Raw genomic sequence first — 24,059 nt, forward strand, 5'->3', positions numbered from 1 at the left:
CAAGGAGTATTGTGTGAAGCAGGAAGCGAGAGAGTCTGTGGGCACATCTGGATTGTGTGTGTGCAGGCTCCAGACATATCTCCTAGAAGCAGAAGAGCTGCCAAGAGCTCCCAGACATGCACAAATGAAAGGTCAGAGCCGTATCCTCAGAGAAGCCTGCTTCCAACTTCCACCCGGCTGCCTCAAAGTCACTGTAAATCACAACCACCCACACAGCTCAGATAACACCCTTCCCCTCCTTCCCAGAGTAGGCGGGGTTTGCTCACTAGCCTCCCAGCTGTCCAGACGCCTTGGGTGTTGCACAACCCACTGTGCTGTGAAGTTGGGTAAAAGCAGGAGGAAGACTTTGCCCTCTGCCACTCTCACTTCAGGACTGCCCTCTGCCTGTCAAGCTGCCTCATCAGTCCAAAATGAAGATTCAATTTGCCCCTCTCTCTATTCCTTTGAAGAGAAGGTTTCAAACCGCTGCAGTACTTCAATGGATCTTCAGCTTCTTGTTCCTAGGTAAGAGGCTTTTTTTTTTCAATACGTGTGAAAAAGATGCTCCTCCGCAGGGGGAAAGCACTATGTGTAGGCACCTTGCAGAACCAGAAGGGCTATTACAGAGGTGGGTAGTGGAGGCAAAAAAAGGATAGTAAGGTTTCACCAAAGATTTGACAGCTGGTCTTTAGCACGGCTGGATTAGAACTCACACCCCAGAGTTAGCAGTGCTTTCCTGTGCTGCACTCACTATAGAGCAAGAGCAAGATACTTTTACACGGAGCAAATGGCATGGGGCCAGGAGAATTTTTCCCTACTAAACTGTGCCCTTACCAGACTTGAAACATTCATGATCTTAAGAAGCCATCATGAAAGGTGAGAGGTGCATGTGCACGCACACACGCACGTACACACGCACGAATGAAGAGAAATTCAGAACATTGGGAACTCCAGTTTTAAGACCAGAAGTGATGCTAATCTTCATCTGTGCTCAGTGCCCGGATAACCCAGCACACAGGTGCCATTAGGAGTACCTTGCCTGCATGGGCCCTCCTCCCTTTTTGGTGTTTATCCTCTACCAAATGCAAAGACAGAGATTCACCCTATTTACGGAGACCTGCTTGTGTGGCTCCATCTCATTTGGGTTTCCACTTCATTTCATTAAAACTCTCAAACTAAGCACAGGGACTTTGGGGAAGTTCCCCTGCCTGAGCGCCTGTGCTGGGTCAAGCTCTTGCTTCTGATTTAGCATCTTTTTGAGGCTAATTTCTGTGGGAGGGATTACATGGGCTCTTCTCTTAATGTGATATAGGCTTACTGCACAGTAAAATACTGTGTAGTAAAATAGTGTGCAGTAAGCCTTCCCTGGGAGCGTGTTTACACACGCACCCTGTTGGGAGCAAACCTGCTCCCAATGGCCGTGTCCAAATGAGCGTGACTGTGCAGTACTAGCTCCGCAGACACTTCTATGGCACCGCATACCGCACATTCAGGTGTTCACCACACTGCAAGGAAGCAGTGCAGAGAGGGTTTTTTGACCCCTGGATATCCAGGGGTCAAAAAAACACATGGAGAAAAAAAGTGGACCAGCACACCTAGGGACAGCACTGGCCACTCAAAAGCAGAGCCGGGCCACTCGTAGCCATGCTGCAGCTGCCAGGCAGGCTCTGAGCAGCAGAATTGCCACTGCTGCAGCCCCAGGAGGCCCCCAGGACCCCAGGTATGGCTGCTGGAGCCAGCCCAGCACCGGCCCCAGCCTCCCCTACCACCCTAGGGTAACTAGCTGCACACCACTGTGTGTTCGCTGTGGACAGCTAGCAGCAGCTTGAGCCAGGAGCAGAACAGGTTGCATTGCTGCTAGTTGTCCCAGGGGAACCAAACATCCACACCATGTGTGGACGCACCCAATGAGAGCAGCCCAGTACAACAGTCAGGGGGAGCTCTAGGCACCCTGGGGTGCTAGCCCAAGACTGGCAAGGGCACGGGGGGCTGTTCCCAAAGTGGACGGGGTGAGGAGAACTGTCGGCTGCAATGGCAGCTGCCTCCTAACCCCGTGCACATCAGGAGGGGTCCTGATGTGCACGGGGCCAAAAGACAGCTGCCGTTGCAGCCAGCAGAGCTCTTCCAGCCCCATGCACATCGGGGGTTGCATCTGCCAGTGAGTCCCATGTCCAGTGGGGCTTCCCCACACAGCAGGGTGGGGCTGAGACCTGTTTTGCTCCTGGGGCAGCTGCTGGCAAACCCCTAGTTGAGTGGGGAAGCAGACAGCTCCCCAGTCCTGGCTATCCTTGGCTTCTGCATCCTGTGGGGAGCCAGGAGCCACATGCTGCCGGGACAGTGGGGGTCAGATCCTGGGAGAAGCTGGGAACTGAGCAGCACCGGGACTGGGGACAGAGAACTCCCCCGTCTCCTGTGGCCCCTGCTGGTGCAGCTGACTGGGAGCAAATTTGCTCCCAGTCAGTGTCTACACGAGTGCTACTGCACAGTTAATCCAGTACCTGTATTTAACGGTACTAACTGTGCACTAGACTAATTTACTGTGCAGTAAATGTCGTGCATGCATAGACAGTGACACATTACTGAACAGTAGCTCAGCCTCGTGTAGACATGCCCAGTGTGACTTCAACTTTGCATCGTTAAGGGTGCGTCCAGATGTGCGTGGACATTTGTTTCCCCAGGGACAATAGCAGCGGCACACCTTGCGCTGCCGCATCTTTTCCCCAGGAAATGTCCATGTCACGCGCACTTTGGTGCATGGCAAGTTACCCTGGGTCGGGTAGGGGAGGCTGGGGCAGGCACTGTGCTGGCGCCAGCAGCCTTACCTGGGAGCCTCCTGGGGCTGCAGCCGCAGCCATTCTGCTGCATGGAGCCTGGGCGGGCCAGCTCTGCTTTTCAGCAGCGTGCACTGGCTGAGTGTGCATTGCTCCATTTTGGGGGGGGGGGGGGGGGGGTTGACCCCTGGATATCCAGGGGTCAAAAAAACCTGTGGAAGAAAAACCTGGCATAGCACATGCACGGGCAACCTGCCCTTGCAGCATGGAGAACACCAGACTGTGCAATATGTGGCACTGCGAACACATTTGCAGTGCCACATACTGCACAATCACACTCATCTGCACGCACCCTAAGGCTTTCCCTGTTGCTGGTCAAAAATAGACCCAGGCTCAGGGTTAGCTGTAAAAATGGGACTCACTCCCCACAATGCATGATGTTCATGTTGCAAGCATCTACAAAACTGCAGCACAGCCAACCATTGTAAAAGATCCTGGTGTGTGCCATCAGCAAGCAGCAATGCTCTTTTGTTAGACACACAAAAAAAGGCAGTTTCCAAGGAAACAGTACAGCTCTGGAAAGGAAGCAGTGGAGAGCTCAGGAGCCTGGCAAACTTGCTAGTGCAACGCTCCTCGCAGGTTAGATGAGGGTCCGATGAAAATGAGACAGGGGTACTGTTTAATTGAGAATGTGTTTGCCGATGGCGTGAACATGGCTCTGGGAGACCGGAGACCTGGGGGCCAAGTCAACAGTGGATACAAAAGAGCTCGACTGTGCTGATTTACACTAGTGCCCAAGAGCTCCTGATTTTGCCCTGGTCCTTCAAACCAAGCCATTTCACCTGGGATCTTAATTTGGTCAATGCAACTTGTTACCTGGGCTTGGACACTGCTGTTTGGGCAGGGGACACCAGGAGCCAGGAGGCAGTGATCTCCATGGGAAATCCAGGCCTGCAGACAAAGCGTAAGCTGAGCTTTGTTTGAAATCAGAGCTTCCCAGACCTTAAATGCCGGGGGATGCAAGTGAAAGAGGAACAGGGGCAGAAACCTTGGTCAGACCCAGGTCGCTCTCCCTTTCAGCATCCCCTCTCTGCCCCTGTGTGACACTGGAGACTGGGCTAGATGGATCCAGTAAATGGCATTTCTTATGGTCTTATGTTTGTGAGTGACTTTATTGAACTCGATGCCCCAGGCCAGATTTGAGCTCCTAATGTGATGCTGGCAGTACCCAAGGTGCCTCAAGTTGCTGCTAATCTGCCCTCCCCCGCTCTGGGGGAAGGTGCTGAGCTGAGACAGCCATAGCTTGTGGGTACGTTCAATGCCTGCCAGAATCTAGTCTAACCCAGGCGTGCTCAACCTTTTTTGTACCAGGACCCATTTGTAAACATCAATGGCCAGTCCCAACCCAATAAATAGTTTAAGTAGAAAACAGCCCCTTGGGCCTGGCGGTGCCCCTCACTCCCGACCCATTGCTCCTTGCCCCCAGGCCCCAGCTCCCCAGCTTCCTATATGCTTGCGACCCACAGGTTGAAAAACGCTGCTTAAGCATCACCAGCACAAGTTAGAGCAACCCAGAGGCTGCTTCAATCCACACCAGTACCCGGTAGCTAGGGAGTGAAGATTGGAAAGGTGGCATATACGGGCATCGTTCCTTCTCCCCCATAAAAGCCCTGCACAGGGCACAGCTCTGTGAAACCCGGACAGGGCAGGTCCCTCTGCTCCCCAGTTTGTAAAGCAAAGATAATCTCAACCTTCCTCCCTGGGAGCGAACAAGTTAACATCTGTCGAGGTATGGAAATCCTTGTGCCCTGAGGCCCTGCACTGTGCTGGGGCATTGACAGCACATTCGTAACAGAGTGAGCTGTTTAGCAGACCTAAGAGAAGGTGTTCCTACCAGATCAGCACGCACACTTTCCATGGATCCAAATCAGGAGCGAGACTCTACCAAAAACCAGTTCAGATGTGTCAGTTTTAGAACGGGTGAATATACAGAATAAATCCTGGCAACTTCTGCTGGGCGACTGCAGACCCATCCGTAGGGACCAAAACACAGCATGGTCCGTTCCATGGAAAAGTCCAGCCTTGACCTTCCTTTTGTCCCAAAGCAGAATGAGGACAATCACGTGGGTTTCCCACAGAACTAAGCCAAAAATTTTAATTGTTGGGATTTTTTAAATGGTTTTAGCCAAATAATTCATTTTTATTTGAAAGAGAAATCAAAATAAAAACGTACCGGAAAATATTGCACATGAATGTTTCGACATTCGATTTCTGCAATGGGCATCTCCGGAGCGGAAAGTATTGCCACACAAAAACCTTCTGCCTGGTCTGCATGGGGAAATGCTGTCTATTCCCCAGGACAGCATGCCTACGTACCCTCCCAGTTCACCAAGTTAGGCTCCCGGCAAGCACAGCTTGGCAGTGTCCTGCTAGTGTCAAGACCACAAAAGTTCTGGGTTGAGCTGTGAGGTAACAGCTCTCAAGCGGGGCTAGGGACAGAAGTTACACATAAACTGGTTTAAGTGTTCAGAACTGGTTTAAACCTGTAACAGAACATAAGTTCAGTGCACGTAAACCAGTTTCAAAATAGCCGAAACTGGTTGACGATAAACCTGGTTGAATGTAATATCAGACTTAACTGATCTGGGAAAAACCAGTTTATGCAACTTCTGTCCCAGACCTTCCTATTTTAAGTGAAATCAGAGTCCCCCAGCTTCCCAGCATGCTTTGCAGTCATGTGGAAGGGAAGGGAGGGCTTTCTCTAGTGCTCCCTGGCTTCTAGCCTGAGCCACTGCAGGCATATGCCTGCGTTTCTTGATTCAAAAGTGAACGTCTATCAACTTGCAAACCGGTTCAAGCTCTGCAGGTTAGACTAACATGCAAAGATTGAATCGATTCAGGCTTGGGCTTTTTGAATGCCTGTCCCTAGAAGGGACAGGGACCTGCACATACTTTAGCCAGAGAGCTGAGCAGAGGCCACTCGGCTTTGCTGCCTCTGGGTTATGAACCAACAGGGCAGCTGGGAAATAGGGGGCACTGAGGCCCCCGGTTTTTAGACAGGGTGCTGGCTAGCTCAGTGCATGAGCATGGCTGTCCGACCTGAGTGGCTGTGCCAGCTCCGGGGGTAAAGTCTGCTGCCACCTCTTTATTCAGAGGATAACATTATCTGCATCACCAATCAGCTTACATTTGCTCTTGGCACAGTGGGCACGTGAAGACAGGGAACAGCAGGAGTTTCCTTTGCTTCACACAGCACAGGGATCAGGGGTGGGGAGAAGAGGATCTCAGACACTTGTGAGCAGTTCTAGTCCCACCAAGCTCAGCAGTTTGCACCTCACCCATTAGAGGACTCGTTAAGCCATCCTCAGCAGAGACCCCAGCTTGGACCGCAAGCCTACTCCAATTCATTCCCTTCCTCTGCTGTTGAGGCAGCACACAGCTGACTCTAGTCTGGTCATCTCTGCCAGTAAGTATTTATCCTTGTTCTGCAGGCCCATAGAGGATCTGGGACAAAAATGCACTGGGCTCCTGGCTTCTGGCTTTAGCCCCTGTATCCGCAGGCTGCCAACACTGCCGCCAAAGGCACATCTCCGTGTGCATCCTAGCTACTAATGCACCAGAGTGAGTCTGAAGCAAACCAGCTAGGAGTGGCCATGACTCCTGTTTCATGTATGATTAACTTCTGTTCCTGTCCAGGGTGGTAGATACAGGAGCCTAGGGATCAAGGGGCATCTTAACAGTGCCTCGTAGAACCTAAATTACTCTCTCATACCACGTAATTCATTAAGTGCTCCCATTGCCATACCAAATATAGTTATGCAGGCCCCATGCTAGGTGCTGGGCCTAATAATGTGCCTACAGTAAGACACTTCTATAGCACCTTCCACCATAACGCTCAGCAGCTCTGCCCCTCACCTTGATACCCCAGATGGGCATTAGCACCTTTGTTTGAGAGCTGGGGAACGAGAAGCCTGGAGGGAGCCATGCAACTTGCAAAAGGTCACACAGTGAGGCAGTAGCAGAGCCAATGAGTGAGACTGTGCTATGCTTCAGCTCAGGAGGAGGAAAGCTTTAAGGCTATCTTGCCCAGTCTCTTCAGTGCTGAGAGCTCCTACCCCCTGACAGGCCAGGCTCAGCTGCTTTCACTGTGCCTGCCCCAGCCAAATACCTCTGCGGCAGGACATGGGGCTTTTGTAGCCTCTGTTTGCCCGTTCAGGCTTTCCCTTGCCATGAAGGGGCTGGAGTAGGGGTGAACTCCTCACCCCGGGTCCCCTAACTGCTGGGCAATGCTCACTAACCACCCACGCTACGTCAAACAGAAAAGCCATTTAGCTCGGGGTGCTCCACCCACAGCCTGCGGGATGATTGCAGCTCATGCAGCCATGGCATCCAGCCCCTGGGGCTCCCCATGGGTGAGGAAATTTGGAGGTGAGGGAGCACGGTCAATTCATACCATCACCCCTCCCCTACTGCCAAGTCCCCAAGCACTGGGCCACTGGATCCATGTGGTGGACCCACGTGGCCAGGTCACGGCTGGCCCTATCTGACATGTGGGGCAAAAAAGGATGAGCAGCGCTGATCCAGCTCAGCACCCTGGCTCTAGCAGTGATAAGCAGAGGATACTGTAGAGCAGAGGAGTCAAATTCCTCCTGCCCCTGGGGCTGGATCCGGATCTGGTGGGGGCTGGGCAACCAGTAGTAGTGGGGATGGTGGTAGCCAGGCTAACAACCATGGCCAGAGGGCCTCATAGCCCTGGGCCCCACCTCCAGGTTCCCTGGCCCACCAGTAGCCGCTGTCATTAGGGGTGTACCAAACTTGAGGAGGCAGCCGGCCAATTTTGTGGGCAGATTGCGTGATCGGCTGCAATTTTCACAGGGTGCCGGGACACTCCATCATGAATCTGATTGGCTGAGGGGCCCTGGCAGTCCCGCCCCTCGCTGCAGATTGCCAGGTGGCCCAAAACCATGGCTTAATTACCCTGCTTAAATTTGGGAAAGCAGTTAATCCATGCATTATTCAACTTGGATTACTGGCTTCCCCGGGGCTTCCTCAGGGTAATTATGCTGCCATTTGGGGCCATCCCCAAGCAGGGAGGCTGCAAGCAGCTGCACCTGGGTCCTGGGTCAGCTGTGGCAGGCAGCCTGCAAGTGGCTGCACCAGGGTCCACGGAGCCCGGCCCGTTGCTGGTGGCAGGTGCATTACAGCCCTAGCCGTTTCCCTGCCAGCTGCCCTGATGCATGCACCCGCTGGTGGCTCCACGGGCCCTGATGCAGTTGCCCGTAGGCTCCCCACCTCCTGCTGTGAGCAGCCCTGCCCTCCCCGCCGTGCTCCAAGACTGTAGGGTGCACCAGCCTTTTCTCGGCTTGTTGGTAATTTAATTATTTTTTTTGCAACAAACACACCAAAATTGTGGAGCCTGCTACTTTTTGCAAAGCCCACCTGATTTAATATTTTCTACGTAATACACACAAGGTCCCTAGTACCTATCGTCCTCCACAATATCCTGTGACAGTGAGTTCCACAGGTTCACCCTGCCCCGTGCACAACGGTACATCCTTTCGTTTGTTTGAGACTTCAGCAGGGGCTCCCCAGTTCTCCTAGACTAGAGCAAAGGGCCTGATTACTATGGTTACAATGACGTGAATCTCCATATTGAGCTTTTAATAATGAGCCAGGCGTCATACCGGCTTTAGGAAGACTTCATGCACTGAATTACAGCGGCTCCATATTCCACTTGCACTGCACCTTGCTAGGGAGGTCTTTGCTGCTGAGATTAATGCATTCACTATTCCATGGTTCCCCCACTTCTGGACTGCAGGTTGTGGGGCAGAGTTGAGGGAGTGGAGGGGATTATGGCAGCAGGTATTTGCAAATGAAGGTGGAGGTGGAGGGGAAATCATGTAGAGCTGCTACCACTAAGCAGCATCGGCTTTTCTTCCTCTCCCCCTTCTCTTAAAAACAATGCTAAGCAAATGGAGCAGAGCAGCATTATAATCATGTCCCATTGCCACTTGTGCCTGATGAGCCAGCAGTCCCAGAGCTCTGCCCTAGCTGATTAGGTGACAATTCAGTCCCACCAGGAGTCCCCAGCACTGCAAAATTCAGGTCATCTAGTGGGTTCAGAGGACATTTTCTAATGAACCACACCCATTGCAGATTCTTGCCCCCTCCACCCCCCCAAAAAAAATTTAATTAGGCTGTCATATTGCCATGGCACTTTCAAAACCTTCTAGCCCTCTGCAAATATGCACTGCAGGTACAATGAAGTAGGTCTTCAGCTAGCAGGGGGGAAAAAAATCAGCATAGCACTGTATACATCAGAGCTCCTTGGCTGTTTCCCCTGTGCTTCTTAGACCCTCTAGAGCAGTGCTTTTCAACCTTTTTTCATTTGCAGAGTCATACAAAATTTTGAACAGAGGCGCAGACCCCTTTGAATTGTAAGTGTGGGTATTTGTGTACTTCTGGTTGATCGTAGTCAGCTTCCGTAGACCCCCTTAGACATAGCCTGCAAACCCCCGGGGGTCTGAGGACCACAGGTTGAAAACCACAGCTCTACAGAATGTATCAGGCAAGGGGAACACCAGCATTTTCCAGGCCAAGAGTAAATGCTTCAGTGTCCCACACAAAGGAGATCTTTTGTACAAGAAATCAGCTTTTCATGCCAGTAAGGAAGGGTGGGTGGACCTGTTAACATGATTCACAAGAGAAGGATGGGCAGATCCTTTTTGCACAAGCCCCAGGCACGTGCAAAAAGGATCCGCTGATCCCATCTGATCCCATCACTGTTTTAAGTTTGCTTCTCTGAAGAGCTCCCCATTGATTTGGACTGGTGGAGTAAAGAAAATTCAGTAGGACAGACGAGATCAGATATGAGAATGGTGTCAAATGGAGATGCAGCAGTTTAAACCCCAAGGAAAATGGGCCTTGTTTTGTCCACATGAGTCTCATCAGTCCACTCCTTCTTCCTCTATCTCCCATAGCTGATAGATAGACTCCCCAGCCCAAGCCATCCCCAGCTTCACCCCAAGCTCCTCCTTCCTACCTAAAACTTTCCTACACCCTAAGGTTCGAATATGGTTCTGTGGATATCCTAGGGTTAGATTTAGGGTTAAGGTTAGAGAGACCAATAAATAATGACTGTGAGCCTCAGCACTTCTTGGTCAAGTCATGGCAGAGCCTGTTCTCCTAATGCAGTGATTCTCAACCAGGGTGCCGCAGTACCCGGGGTGCCTGGAGATCCTTCCATGCACTGTTAGGTTTGCAAATATAATTCACAAGATAAACCCAGCGATTTCAAATAGGAATCCATAGCTGTGGGCTTGCTGAGTTCTTTGCAACAGAAAAACTGCTCTATTGTTTTTCTGTAGTCAAAAAAAAAGTGAAAACTAAGAGCTGGCATTTTCCGTGGGGTGCCACAAGTCTAACAAGACTGAGAACCACCGTACTAATGGTTCTCCCAGCCCAGCCAAAACCCTCTGGACATCTCCCAAGATGGGCTATTTCAAGTCCCATCTTTTTCCTGATGCATCTTCTCTGCAGTATTGTCTATCAGGCAAGATCTCAGCCACAAAGCGATTAGCTCCCTGACTAACATCCAATGTCTCCTCAGGTCTCTCCTTTCAGCTGAGTTGCTTCTAAAAAGGTACCAGGAAGCTTTGAAAAGTAGAAGACAGGAGAGGAAGAGAAGAGAGCTGACAAGTGTTAGGTTCCCAATGCAAAAGCTATCATTCTTCCTCGTGCCCAGTCCAGGCCCCTTCTCTCCTTACAGGCATGGAGGGAAGGGGGTGGGCGTCACATGAGTTTATCACGGTCTTTGGGAGCACATGTTCCAGTCCAAACTTTGCTCTTGTTTGCATGGACTCTATTCATGTGCAACCAAAACCAGGATTTAATCAGGAGCTCAGGAACAAGCAGTAACCCTCTTGACTGCCGTGGAAACCAGGTTGAGTAGTCCCTCAGTGGGGATGCTTTTGTTCAGGGACACCTACACAGCTATACAGAAAATGGAGAGAGATTACAGTATAGTCAGAGCAGAGCCATTTCCCTCCACCTATGCACCCCCCGCCCAGGCAGACACCACCAACTGGTTCACTAAGGACCCAGGGATCCATCTCAAGCCTCCAGCACAACACTGCACAAAACCCTTCGAGAGGCAACAGGCTCAGACCAGATGCTCAAACCTGCCCTACCCATGGTGGACAAGTAGAGACAGTCAAAAAACCGGAGGCTGAATCAATTCAATCTTCGCAGGTTAGTCTAAGCTGCGTAGATTGAACCCAGAAGCAAGTGAACAGACATTCACTGTTGATTCCAGAAATGCAGCCACATGCTTGCAGTGGGCCCAGGCCAGAAGCTGGGGGGCGCTAGGGCACACCACCCTGCTTGGCTGGAACAGACAGGTTGAGCCAAGGCTTACCTGCCCACCCTTTAAGGGGAGGGGTTGCAGAGGAGGTACAAAGCATCCTGGGATATTGGGGGACTTTGCATTAACTGGAGGGGATTTGGAACAGAAGTTCAATAGACCAATTTAACTTAAACCAGTTAAGTCTGACACTACATCCATCCAGGTTTATCTTAAACTGGTTTCGGTCATTTTGAAACAGTTTATGTGTGCTGAACTTCTGTTGTGCTACAGATTTGAACCAGTTTCCGATCACTTATACCGGTTTATGTGTAATTGCTGTCCCTAGCCAATGGGTCAGGATCACAGTGATGTCTCCTATATGACCAGGTGATAACCCACTTAGAGATCACAGTAACCTCAGACGACTATCCTAGACAGCACCAGGTAAAGGAATCCCAGCCAGGCCAAGGCTGGAGCAGTGACGCAGTCTAGTGACCTGTTGACATGCCTGGAGCCAGGATTTAAACTGGAGTCAGGACTGATTCCAGAGCTGGGATTTAAACCCTAGTGACTGGCATGCAGTATAGCAGCAAGTACCAGTGGCTAGCTTAGATCTAGCATCAGCAAGGATGTATAGGCAAGATCGCAGAGTCCCCTCTCCATTATGTGTCTGCCTCAGCAGCTCATCTGGGTTGCAGGGGTGGGGAGGAGATGAGTGGAAGAATAGAAGCACTGGCTACAGTAGCAGCTGCCTTTCCTGTGCAGAGAGCCCAGGCAGGTAAGACTTCCCTTCTCCCCTCCCCACTCTACACAGGTCAGTATACCTGCCCCAGGTGCTGAATGAACTTCCCATGTCTCTGATATCCCGGTAGTAAGCAGAGACCTGGCTCTGCGATGTTCTCTCTCTAACACATACCATACAACAGCATCGTTGCTTTACTTCCCTACCAGGCGCAGCACCATTCCCACCTTCCAAATTCAACAGAAGAGCCCTTGTAGGGATCGGTTATCCAGGTTGTAGCCGTATTGGTCTAGAGGCAAAAGGAATCAAAACTCATAGTAGAGATGATATCTTTTATTAGACCAACTAGATTTTTGAAAAAAATAAATACGTCTTGAATTGCAAGCTTTCAGGCACAAACACCCTTCTTTGGACATCAGAGAAAAGATTGTAAAAGTTCTCCTGGGTAGAAATGAGAGTTCATATTTCATAGGAGAGCTGAAGATGTGGTAAAATCTCCTGTTTGGAACAGTTCATTTTATATGCAGGTTATATATTTTATATGCTTCTCCTGTGCCTGAAAAAGCGTGTTTGTGCCCAAAAGCTTGCAATTAAAGATTTTTTGGGGCACAAATTTAGTTGGTCTAATAAAAAATATCACCTCTACCACGAGTCCTGATTCCTGTAGGGATCGTGTCTTTGTGTCTCCAACTGGGGCAGTGACTTCATTCTGGCCAGCACACAGCTAGCAAGATCAAACCCTAAAAAACATCTTGTTTTCTCTGCTTACATCCACTGCCACCAAGATGGCTCTAAGGCTTAAAATCCACGCCCAAACTGAATGCCTGCATCCGACCCAGTAAAACAGGCTGCTGTTTACACAGAAGTGGAATTTAATGAAACCCAGCCCCAGCTCTGCCGCAATCTCCCATTACAAAATGAGAGATGGAGAGCTGAAGAAACATTAATCAGAAAGTGGTAATTGCAAGATTAAAGTCTCGCTTTGCTGATCAACAATTGAATCTAGCCAGGAACAATACTGCTTTCTTGTAACATGTACTTTGAGCTTTGCACACTGTAATCATAAAGGGAAAAAAAGGTAATTAGATATTACACAATTTTGCAGCAGATTTGTTTACATGGCTCACTGGCGCGTTAGGAAGAATGCAGCTGATTGTGTTCTCCATCTAGAGCTTTTGTACATCAGCTGGTCCCTAGAGTCTCATTTAGCTTTGGGCAAAATGTTCCCCTAGTGTTACAACTGCTTTCTGCACCTGAGTCACAAGAGGTCATTTGCAAAATGAGATATCCAGGTTTTAAAGGAACACCGCCAGGTGAAAGGTCCTGGATTATTCCAGCCTGGAGCTCTGTACAATATTCCCACTGAGTTCAATGTGCTCGCCACATGTATGGAAAGCAGGTATAGTTTTGTATGTGAGCTGCCTGCCTGGGTGTGTTCATCCTTTGTGGTGCAATTAAGATGTTGCACATGTGAGCATTTCTGCCAACCCTAGGAAATTTTGGGACGCCCTTTCGAATATAAAGAGGATTATATAACAGGTTGCAAAATACTTGTGCTAATCCAGAGCCACGTATATTCACACTGGTGGAAGCAGTCTGGTTTGTCAGTGCTTATACAGCAGAGGCAGGCAAGGTCTGGACCATGATGCTGGACCTGTGTTTCTGTGGCCAGTTTCCACAGAGACCCCAGCAGTAGTGGGGCTGTGACAGCGCAAGGCCAAGGTTTCCTTGGAGATCAACCCCAGCAGTGCTGGCAAGGCACGTGGCTGGGCAGCGAGCTGCTCCAAGGCTGGGATCTTGCATCAGTGACAGCGTGGTTCGGAGCTGGGCACAGCCGTCATCTGCTGCCCGCACACCCTTGATAGGGACGTGCAGGCAGATCACAGCTCTGCCCCTGCTCCGGACCACACTGTCACCGTTGCAAGATCCCAGTCCCAGCCCCAGAGCAGCTCTCTGCCCAGCCTCGCACCCTGCCAGTGCTGCTGGGGCCGGTCTCCATGGAAACCCTGGCCCCTCATTATCACAGCACCTTGGCTACTGGGATCTCCATGGAAACTAGCCACAGCAATGTGGGCAGGGGCTGCTGGGAAATGGAGTCTGGCCACCAGCCAGATCTGCCGTGTTGCCCACCCCTATTATACAGCAACCTGCTCAGCATGTATAAGGCTCTGCAGTCACGCTGACTGGCAACAAAGACAGCAGCTGCAGACTGGTGAAGATGTCTGCTATCCAAACCAAAAGAAAAGCCAACATGAACTAGTAGAAAGTCTTAAAGAGAGCTGTGAGTGTCTCCCGCAATAGGTCACATCTGAAGTGAATGCAAAATGGTGCTGCTGCATGGGTGAAGATCTAGCAGACAGCAAATAAAAAGCAAAGGGTCCATGTCTTCAAACACCCCAGCTTCTGGGGGAGCCCACAGCCCACACCAGCACTTTGAAGAATCTCTCTCATGGTGTTCATCACACTTTCTGCCAGGTCTTAGCCTTATAAACAGGTCCAGTGATTGCTCACATGACTAAATACCCAGAAGATATGTTTGGGCCTGTTATCTGTAATAGAGTATCTCTATTAGATTATAGATATAGTAGATACAATCTATCACAACGATAATATTATAATCTATTATTTATTATAATGATAGACTATTATAGAGGATCTCTAATAATCAGAGGGGCTGTTGTCATGAATGTGGTCTCTCTACTCAGAAGCTGGCCTGCCTGTTAGTTTTCTATTCCAATGATCAGTCCGAAGCAATGCTTCAGATGCATTCTCTGGGGGACGATTATTTGTAGCAGGGCACTAAGATGTGCCTGCTCCTTTAAGGGCTGAAGCAGCCTGGCCAGGGAGCCTTGCAGGCTAAGCAGAGCTCCCCAGCTGCAGGTTGCCTGAACCACATCCTAATGGGGTAACTGGTCAGCACTCGTAGATGGCCAGATGACCAGAAGGAGGCAGGGTCCTGGGGACATATAAGCTCAGGGCTGGAGCTAGCAGGGTTCACTGTGACTCTGGAGACTGCCAAGGGAAGGAGCCTGGCATAAGAGAGCTACCCAGAGATGTTTGGTTGCCTGCTTAGAAGGACGAAGGCTCCAAGAGCCTACAAGGTACCTGGGGCTAGGAGATGCACTATCCTAGGGTGGAAGTTTTGCCTTCTTAAAGGGGCAGAACACCGTTGCCCTTGTTATCGTTGTGTTGTAGCCCAGGGGCTTATGCTTGTGTTATTGTTTGCACCGGTGGTTTTGGGATGAGGCTATAAAGGGAGGAGGAAGCCTCATTAGTGCCCAGCGGATGGGACACCCTATTGTGTAGAGCCCAGCACCAGAGGGGCACAGCTACAGGGACCAGAAAGCGCAGCGCCAGAGGGGGGCAGACACAGAGGTGCCAGAGGGCCCAGTGCCAGAGATGCACACAGAGGTGGCAATAGTAGTATAACACCCAGGGGCAATGTGTAGGGGGTGCATGCAGGTGCATGTGCACCCCCTGAGAGTGGCGGTGCACCCCCTACAAAAAGGTGCTGCTGACCACCCTGCCACCAACACTGCTGGTGGCATCTACGGGCGGTCTGCGATCCCTGCTGGGCACCGCCGATGCTGCTGGTGGTGGCTGCGGGTGGTTGCCAACCCTTGCTTGGCGTTCGCCACCCCCCTGCTGCCACCAGTGCCAGCGGTGTCTGCAGGAGCTCCCCTGCTTACCACCACCGCACTCCCGCTGCCACTGCCGCGCTCCAACCACCACCATGCACCCCCCGCAGCAGCCAGGGGCATAAGTTGTTCATGATAACACCTGTGAGGCATGGGACACGGTAAAGGGAAGGTCGGAGCTGTGTATTACACTCATGGTATTAGGGCATAAAAGGGGCAGCCTCCTGCCTAGAAACAACTTGTTAGTTACATTAAAGGCGTGGCAGGTGAGTCAGGTGGGTGGACTGCCCTAGACAGGTGGGCAGGTAGACATTATGACCAGCCTTGAGATGGCCCACTGTCACACTATTCATGTGCAAAAATGTCTTCATTGTCCTTCCAGTTTGGGAGATTTCTATCTGCTGCGTGATGCCTGCCTGTGCATCTCTACACCCGCTTCCCCCCTTCTCCCCCCCCACCGCCCAATTAGGCTTTGTCTTTCTGTCCCACTTGCCATCCTCTTACAATACGGGTGTCAAAGGTATAGGCCTCAGATTGGATCCAGCCCACGGAGCCCTATTGTCTATCCTGTGTGCTGGCTGTGGGGTGCAGACCAGTGTGTCAGATGTAGCACACAGAGCCCCACTGGTTGCATATGGGTTGGGAGCTGGAGCCAGCACACGTGCTGCATGCATACTTGATCTAGCATGTGGGCACCATATGCCCAGACCAGCCCCATGCATGGGCTGGGACCTGCACATACTTCACATGGTGTGCTGAGGCTTCAGCTGGTGCACACTGCATGCAGCCTGCAGGCCAGACTGGGGTGCACACTGCAGGCAGTGCCCATGCCAAACCAGCCCTGTTTGCTGGATCTACAACAAGATTAGCCCATAGACTATCTCCATATGCTGGATCCAGCATGTAGAGCTCCACATGCAGTGTGCACCCCAGACTGTCCCATGTGCTGTGTGTAGCATTTGTCCTGGACTGGCCCCATGAGCCTTGTACCATCTGCACAGTTGGGGCCAGCACATGCTGTATCTGGTATACAGGGCTGGAGCCAGCATGTGTGTTGCTAAAGCATGTGGGCCAGTCCAAGATGCACACTGCACTGGATGGCCCTGTGCACTGGATTTGGCATGTGGGGTATTCTGTAGCTGCAATCTGGTCTGCAGACTGCCTCTGTGCCCCTCACCAACCCACAGGGCCACACGAGTTTGACATCCCATCCAACAACAGAAGCACACAGGGAGCTGAGAAAAGATGGCATTGAAGAAATATAAATGAAGTACCCTAACAGCAAGCAACCTGCAAGCTTGAACATAGCATAGGTCCAACCCATGGGCAACTGGTGCCACCTTAGTCAGGGGGGGCACGTGTCCCACCAGCAACCAGTCAGCAACCATGGGGTGGGGGTCCCCCATGGCCAGTCTCACCAACTGGGGGGAGGCGTTCTCCCATGGCCGATCGTACCAACAGGAAAGTGGCTGCGGTGCTCCATTTGGCGCTCCCGCTTCCCAGCTGGTGCTCACAGGGGGCACCAGTGCTTCTATGTGCCCCCACCTGCCTGTCACCTAAGCAGGGAGTGCGGCCTGTCAGGGGATGCACCAGCACTCTCAGGGGGTGCATGTGCATCCCTGTGCACCTCCTACGCATCACCATGGCTCCAGCCTGTGCCGCTGTAGAGCTGCCGCTCCACTAACCCTGCTAGCCACATATGGGGCAGGGTTGGGCCAAGTGATATTCAGTATTTGCACAATGACTTGTATAACACAACAGAGAACACGCTTATAAAACCTCCAGATGACGCTATGCCAGGAGGTCCAAATTATAAATGAAAACAATCCTGAGAAAGGGGAGCAATGGCCCAATCAAAGGAAATTTAAAACATACTGCTTCCCTATGCTTCAGAAAGGGCACACATTCATGCACTTGCTCAATAGATATGAAATGTGGAATAACTGGCTCTGCAGCTCTACAGAGAGGATCTGGGGCGGGAACACAGTGTGAACTAAAAAGATAGGAAGTCAACAATGTGATACTGTTGCAAAATGGGAAATATCACCTGGGATACATTCAATAGGACTGCTGAAAGCAGACAGAAGATGCAATTACTCCATGTTACTTCAGTACGGGTGAGGCCTCGCTGGAGCACTGTCTCTTCTTTGGGCTAGAAAATATGAGCAATATAAAAAATATAGTAAAATTAAAGAGCATTCAGAGGAGAGCAACTAGAAAGATCAGAAGCTGGGAATGCAAGATCTATGAGAAACTGGGTTGGTCTGGACCAGAAAAGGGAAGATGGGATAAGTTTTCCAAAGACTTTTGTGAAAAGGACAGTAGTGATCAATGCCTACTTCACTGCAACAGAAATTTAGGTTAGGCATTGAATAATCAAATACTGGCACATGCATAGGCAATGAGTATGTGGGGGCCCGAGGGTCCTGGCCCCCCTCGGGAAGAGGGTAGGGTGACCACCTGTCCCTAATTGGGCAGGACAGTCCTGAAATGGGAACATCAAGTCCCGGTCCCGGGTTGCACCACTCTGAGACAGCATTTTTCCCCGATTTCCAGTATTGTGCAGGCATCTGGGTTTTCTGCTCACCACAGAAAAACGTGGGAAAGGGCAGGTTTCCTCTTGCAGTGCAGCAGATTTCCAGCCTGCAAGGGGCTGTAGGGAGTGAGGCGCAGGTGGGTGCCACGTGTACATGTATGCACGCACACACGCATGTGGCCAGGAATACAGACCCAGGCAGAGGTGGAGAGCAGCTCCCACAGCTGCCTGCAGGGAAGTCTATAGGGGGGAGCAGATTGAGGGAGGGAGTGGGGCAAGGGCTGGGCCTAGGGGTGCTGCCCAGCCAGGGTGATGCATGTGGTTGTGGGGGCATCAACTTAGCCCTGGCAAAAATAAAAGCTGGCACCCATGGGCACATGCTGCGATGGAGCTGGGGGGATAACCATCACTGGAAGGCTTTTATCAAGTTAGACAAATATTTTGGGGGAAAGTGGGGGGTGAGGGGGACAGTCAAAGTAAAGGGTTCCCAAAGTTTTATCCCTGAAGGGCCATTGCAAAGGGGCAGTCCTGGGTGGTGGGCCACATTGGATCTATGACCTTCTGTGGGATGATGTAGTTGGGGCTGGTCCTGCTTTGAGCAGGAGGTTGGACTAGATGTGACCTCCTAAGGTCCCTTCCCACCCTCATCTTCTAAGATGCTATGAGTCTGGGATGCTGTGATTTAACTATTCAAAAAGTACTGCCAGGCCGTGGGCTGCATCAAAAGGGATGCAGGAATCCTGCACTTCAGGAGGTATCCTTGAGAACAAGGAGTTGGACTGGATAACCTCTTCAGGTCCCTTCTAGCCCTATACTTTTAGGACTTCTTAAGCTTGCATAGACCTAGGTTTTAGCCCTTCAGCAGTGCCCCTGGCGCCTGCCCCATTTAGGGCTCTAGTAAACCAGCTGCAAAGGCCCACGGGGCTGGGGTGCTCCCTCCACATCAACCCCTCGCTGCAGGGATTCAGTGATGCAGAGAACCCAGCATCAGTCGCATTGTGCTAGAGATTTCCCTTTTAACCACAGAATCTAGGCATTAGCCCCAATCTACTTCCTGAGACCTCTGGGCATGGTGGGGTATTACTTGTGGTCAGCCGGCACCCAGCAGCAACAGAGAAAATGTTCTTCCAAATGCTCTTTCTTCGCCTCGTAACCCCAGCCAAGTCCGGGTCACATGCTGACCGCCCTGTTTTTGTCTCAGCTCAGTGCTGCATGATTCTCTTCGTCGGCCTCCTCTTCACTCGCTTGTGGCTGCTCAGCGTCTTGTATGCCGCGTGGTGGCTGCTGGACTGGGACACGCCGCACAAAGGTGGGAGACGGAATCGGTTCGTGAGGGAAAGCATCGTCTGGAGATACATGAGGGACTATTTCCCCGTCACCGTAAGTTCAACCCCAGCGGGAGCCCATCCCAACACATGCCAAAGCCAATAGAAAGACCTCAGTTATTCCCTTAAAGCCTTGAGAGGTGGGACCAGGGCTGCTTAGCACTGGACCTAACAAGTCAGAAGGAGATTCAGCTGCATCCCAGTGGCTTTGACTGCCGCAGCCCGGGGAGAGGGGCCAGAGCATAGCGTAGGAGTGGGGAGTGCACGGGTCTCTTCCTGGTGCTCAGACTTACAAGATCTTGCAACAAAATTTAGCATGGCATTTTCAAAACCAAGTGCTTAAATCAGCCTGGCTTTAGGTGCATGGAATTATGTGTCTAAGTAATCCTTGTGCAGTCCAGAAGAGAGGAGAGAAGTCTCCTTGTCCTGTGTTTCCATTTGTACGGCTAAAGTTTTATCCCGGTGCCTTCTTCTTCCTCAATTTTCCTAAGTTTACAACAGCATGTGAAGGCAAGGTTGGATTAGTGCTCAGGAACTCCTGTGCTTGGATCATATCATTCTGTGTGGAGAGGCAGCTGGGAAATTATTGATGTTGCAACAGAGAAATACACTGGATAGTCTCAGGGACTGTGTCATACCCCTCTGGGAATGCAGGTACATGGCAACAAAATGTACAGCTGGATTTCAGCTCTGTTCTTTATACCACAGCCCATGGGTGGATCTAGGACTTTCAAAAGCAGGGTGTAGATGGAGTGGGGCATCATCAGTGGAGGACTGGAGGAGAGCCAATATTGTGCCCATCTTCAAGAAGGGGAAGCATGAAGACCTGGTAAACTACCCAGCCAATTAGCTTAACTTCTATTCCAGGGAAAATCCTAGAAATATTCATCAAAGAGGCTCTGTTCCCCCTGGGCACCACTTGGGTTAACAAGGAATAATGGCCACAAATTGATTGAGAGCAGGTTCAGGCTTGATATCAGGAGGCATTACTTTATAGTTAGGGCTGCCAGGCTCTGGAACGGGCTCCCAAGGGAGGTGGTGCTCTCTACCCCTCTACCCTGGGGGTCTTCAAGAGAAGGTTGGATAGATATCTGCCTGGGGTATTATGATCCCAGCACTTGTTCCTGCCCAGAGCAGGGGGTCAGACTTGATGATCTGTTCAGGTCCCTTCTGACCCTAGAAACTATGAAACATGGCACATATCTGTCTCCACTTAGACAGAAATTACTTGCTTTTATTCTAATATTCTAGGGGCCTACTGCTATATTGGCCAGGTTAAGATGAAAGCAAAAAAAAAAACTATAACTTTATTGGAATGTCTACTAATTTGCTAGATTGTATACCCAGTTTAAAAACTTGCAAGGAAGTAGCCCAAAAAATGGTTAAAATAGTCCAAAGATAGTGTACTGCTAGTTCCCTTGTCATTATAGTTAAATGTACATCCCTCATTCACATTTATAAAATGCAATTTGGTCTTCCAAAGCATCTTCACAGTGTCGCCAAGACTTCCCTATCAGTCATTTCTACACCTGAGGTCATATGACTACACCCGAGGTAACCTTTTTGGCTAGAGCTAAAAACAGTCTACAGGGCTGTGAAATAAAAGAGGTGCATTACCAGGAATGGCTAACAGGCAGCAGCACTGCAGAAGGAAGGATACTTTGAAGAGTGGACCAGAGAGACCAGTAAAAAAGAGAGAGGGTCATTAATACCGATGGAATGAAGAGAGATTAGTAGGAACGAGATGGATTAGAAAGCACCACGAAGTCAATTGCCTCTGCACTGCCTGAATAGAAATGCCACTGCCCCTCCCAGGCAGTTGGTTTTAAAGTTTTAAAGTTTGGGTAAAGCTGTGCCTTAAGGAAACGATCCTTCGGGCACAAAGCAAGACGATCCCCGAGCGAGGCAAAAAAGGGAAAGGGGCCAGGAGGCTTCCCTGGCTGATCAGAGAAATCCAGGGCAGCCTAAGGGCCAAAAGGGGAGCACATAAAAAGTGGAAACAGGGTGAGATCACTAAAGATGAATATACCTCCTCTGCTCGTGCTTGTAGGGAGGCAGTTAGGCGGGCCAAAGCTACCATGGAGCTGAGGATGGCAACCCAAGTAAAAGACAACAAGAAATTGTTTTTTAGATATATAGGGAGTAAAAGGAAGGCCCAGGGAGGAATAGGACCCCTGCTAAATGGGCAGAAACAATTGGTGACAGATAGAGGGGACAAGGCTGAACTCCTCAACGAGTTCTTTGCCTCAGTGTTCCTAAGCGAGGGGCACGACAGGTCTCTCACTGGGGTTGTAGAGAGGCAGCAGCAAGGCGCCAGACTTCCACGCGTAGATCCTGAGGTGGTGCAGAGTCACTTGGAAGAACTGGATGCCTTTAAGTCGGCAGGCCCGGATGGGCTCCATCCGAGGGTGCTGAAGGCACTGGCCAACATCATTGCAGAGCCACTGGCGGGAATATTCGAACGCTCGTGGCGCACGGGCCAAGTCCCGGAGGACTGGAAAAGGGCTAACGTGGTCCCCATTTTCAAAAAGGGGAGGAAGGAGGACCCGGGCAACTATAGGCCAGTCAGTCTCACCTCTATCCTTGGTAAAGTCTTTGAAAAAATTATCAAGGCTCACATTTGTGAGAGCCCAGCAGGGCAAATTATGCTGAGGGGAAACCAGCATGGGTTTGTGGCGGGCAGATTGTGCCTGACCAATCTAGTCTCTTTCTATGACCAGGTTACGAAACGCCTGGACACAGGAGGAGGGGTGGATGTCGTATACTTAGACTTCAGGAAGGCCTTCGATACGGTATCCCACCCCATACTGGTGAACAAGCTAAGAGGCTGTGATGTGGATGACTGCACAGTCCGGTGGGTGGCGAATTGGCTAGAGGGTCGCACCCAAAGAGTCGTGGTAGATGGGTCGGTCTCGACCTGGAAGGGTGTGGGCAGTGGGGTCCCGCAGGGCTCGGTCCTTGGACCGATACTCTTTAATGTCTTCATCAGTGACTTGGATGAGGGAGTCAAATGTACTCTGTCCAAGTTTGCAGATGACACAAAGCTATGGGGAGAAGTGGACACGCCGGAGGGCAGGGAACAGCTGCAGGCAGACCTGGACAGGTTGGACAAATGGGCAGAAAACAACAGGATGCAGTTCAACAAGGAGAAATGCAAAGTGCTGCACCTAGGGAGGAAAAATGTCCAGCACACCTACAGCCTAGGGAATGACCTGCTGGGTGGCACAGAGGTGGAAAGGGATCTTGGAGTCCTAGTGGACTCCAAGATGAACATGAGCCGGCAGTGTGACGAAGCCATCAGAAAAGCCAATGGCACTTTATCGTGCATCAGCAGATGCATGACGAATAGGTCCAGGGTGGTGATACTTCCCCTCTATCGGGAGCTGGTCAGACCGCAGTTGGAGTACTGCGTGCAATTCTGGGCGCCACACTTCAAGAAGGATGCGGATAACCTGGAGAGGGTCCAGAGAAGGGCAACTCGTATGGTCAAGGGCCTGCAGACCAAGCCCTACGAGGAGAGACTAGAGAACCTGGACCTTTTCAGCCTCCTCTAGAGAAGGTTGAGAGGTGACCTTGTGGCTGCCTATAAGTTCATCACGGGGGCACAGAAAGGAATTGGTGAGGATTTATTCACCAAGGCGCCCCCGGGGGTTACAAGAAACAATGGCCACAAGCTAGCAGAGAGCAGATTTAGACTGGACATTAGGAAGAACTTCTTCACAGTTCGAGTGGCCAAGGTCTGGAACGGGCTCCCAAGGGAGGTGGTGCTCTCCCCTACCCTGGGGGTCTTCAAGAGGAGGTTAGACGAGTATCTAGCTGGGGTCATCTAGACCCAGCACTCTTTCCTGCTTATGCAGGGGGTCGGACTCGATGATCTATTGAGGTCCCTTCCGACCCTAACATCTATGAATCTATGAATCTATGAATCTGTCAAGTATGCGCCAGGCTTCAGCTTACACCAGTTGGATCCAGGAACAGCGCCTCAAGTGTAGCTCATGGAGGCACAAAACACGTCCCCTGACCGCCCTCGTCTACTAAGCCACCGTTCAAAGCACTTAAGCACGTGAATCGCCAAGTGCCAGCCTTGTTACAGAGATGGAGACAGGTCTTGGCGTGCAGTGCTTGGCTTCATCAGCACAGTCCTGGCATGCCTCCTTGCAGAGCCAAAAGTATATACTTGCAGGGATCAGGGATGCTTGGGTTTGGGGCTCGTGAGTTTGGCCATTACCCTGGCAAGATACCCAGGGCCAGAATTGAGAGTGGACAGGTGAGATAATGCCAGATGTAGAGGGGTTTGCCAGCCCATCTTTTGTAAAACAGTCCAGATTTACATCTGGCATTTCCAAGCTGTCCAGGGGGCTGATGTGTCCCCACAGACTACATCTCCTTGCATTTTAGCATTGGCTTTTCCACACCTGGCATGCTTTGGTTTTCCATTTTCCATTCAGAAACATTTAGTGAATGAGTCCAGCCTGGCCAAGCACTCTGTGCCTGAATGGCAGCATGGAGTGGTATTTTGTAACCAGCAGGCAAATGAGATTGTTTTTTTTTTCTCTCCCCTCGTTACTAGCATTGCAATAAAAAAAAGGAAGTGGAAATCAGGGAGGTTCCCTTTCTTCAGGACACGGAGACACTGTGCATGCAAGGCTGGGAGGGGGAAATCTTATCTGTTTTTGCTGCCTGTCCCCAGCATAGAGGTCAGCGAGGCTGAGCTCTGCAGCAGG

At 50.9% G+C, this 24,059-nt stretch overlaps 1 protein-coding gene across 2 annotated transcripts in view; it reads left to right on the forward strand.

Annotated features, from left to right (window-relative positions):
* Window positions 1-297: 297 nt before the first annotated feature.
* Window positions 298-24,059, forward strand: part of MOGAT2 (monoacylglycerol O-acyltransferase 2) — a 53,656-nt gene continuing 29,894 nt past the window's right edge. The window contains exons 1-2 of one of the 2 annotated variants that reach the window (XM_014601497.3): window positions 298-504; window positions 19,212-19,390. In XM_014601497.3, the coding sequence (XP_014456983.1) occupies window positions 411-504; window positions 19,212-19,390 (273 nt within the window). In that variant the 5' untranslated portion in view covers window positions 298-410. Of the gene's footprint in view, window positions 505-17,540; window positions 17,592-19,211; window positions 19,391-24,059 lie in introns of those variants that run through there. The other variant, XM_059722540.1, reaches the window with a different exon arrangement.

Source organism: Alligator mississippiensis, chromosome 1 (assembly GCF_030867095.1).
Source record: "Alligator mississippiensis isolate rAllMis1 chromosome 1, rAllMis1, whole genome shotgun sequence".
Lineage (NCBI taxonomy): Eukaryota > Metazoa > Chordata > Crocodylia > Alligatoridae > Alligator > Alligator mississippiensis.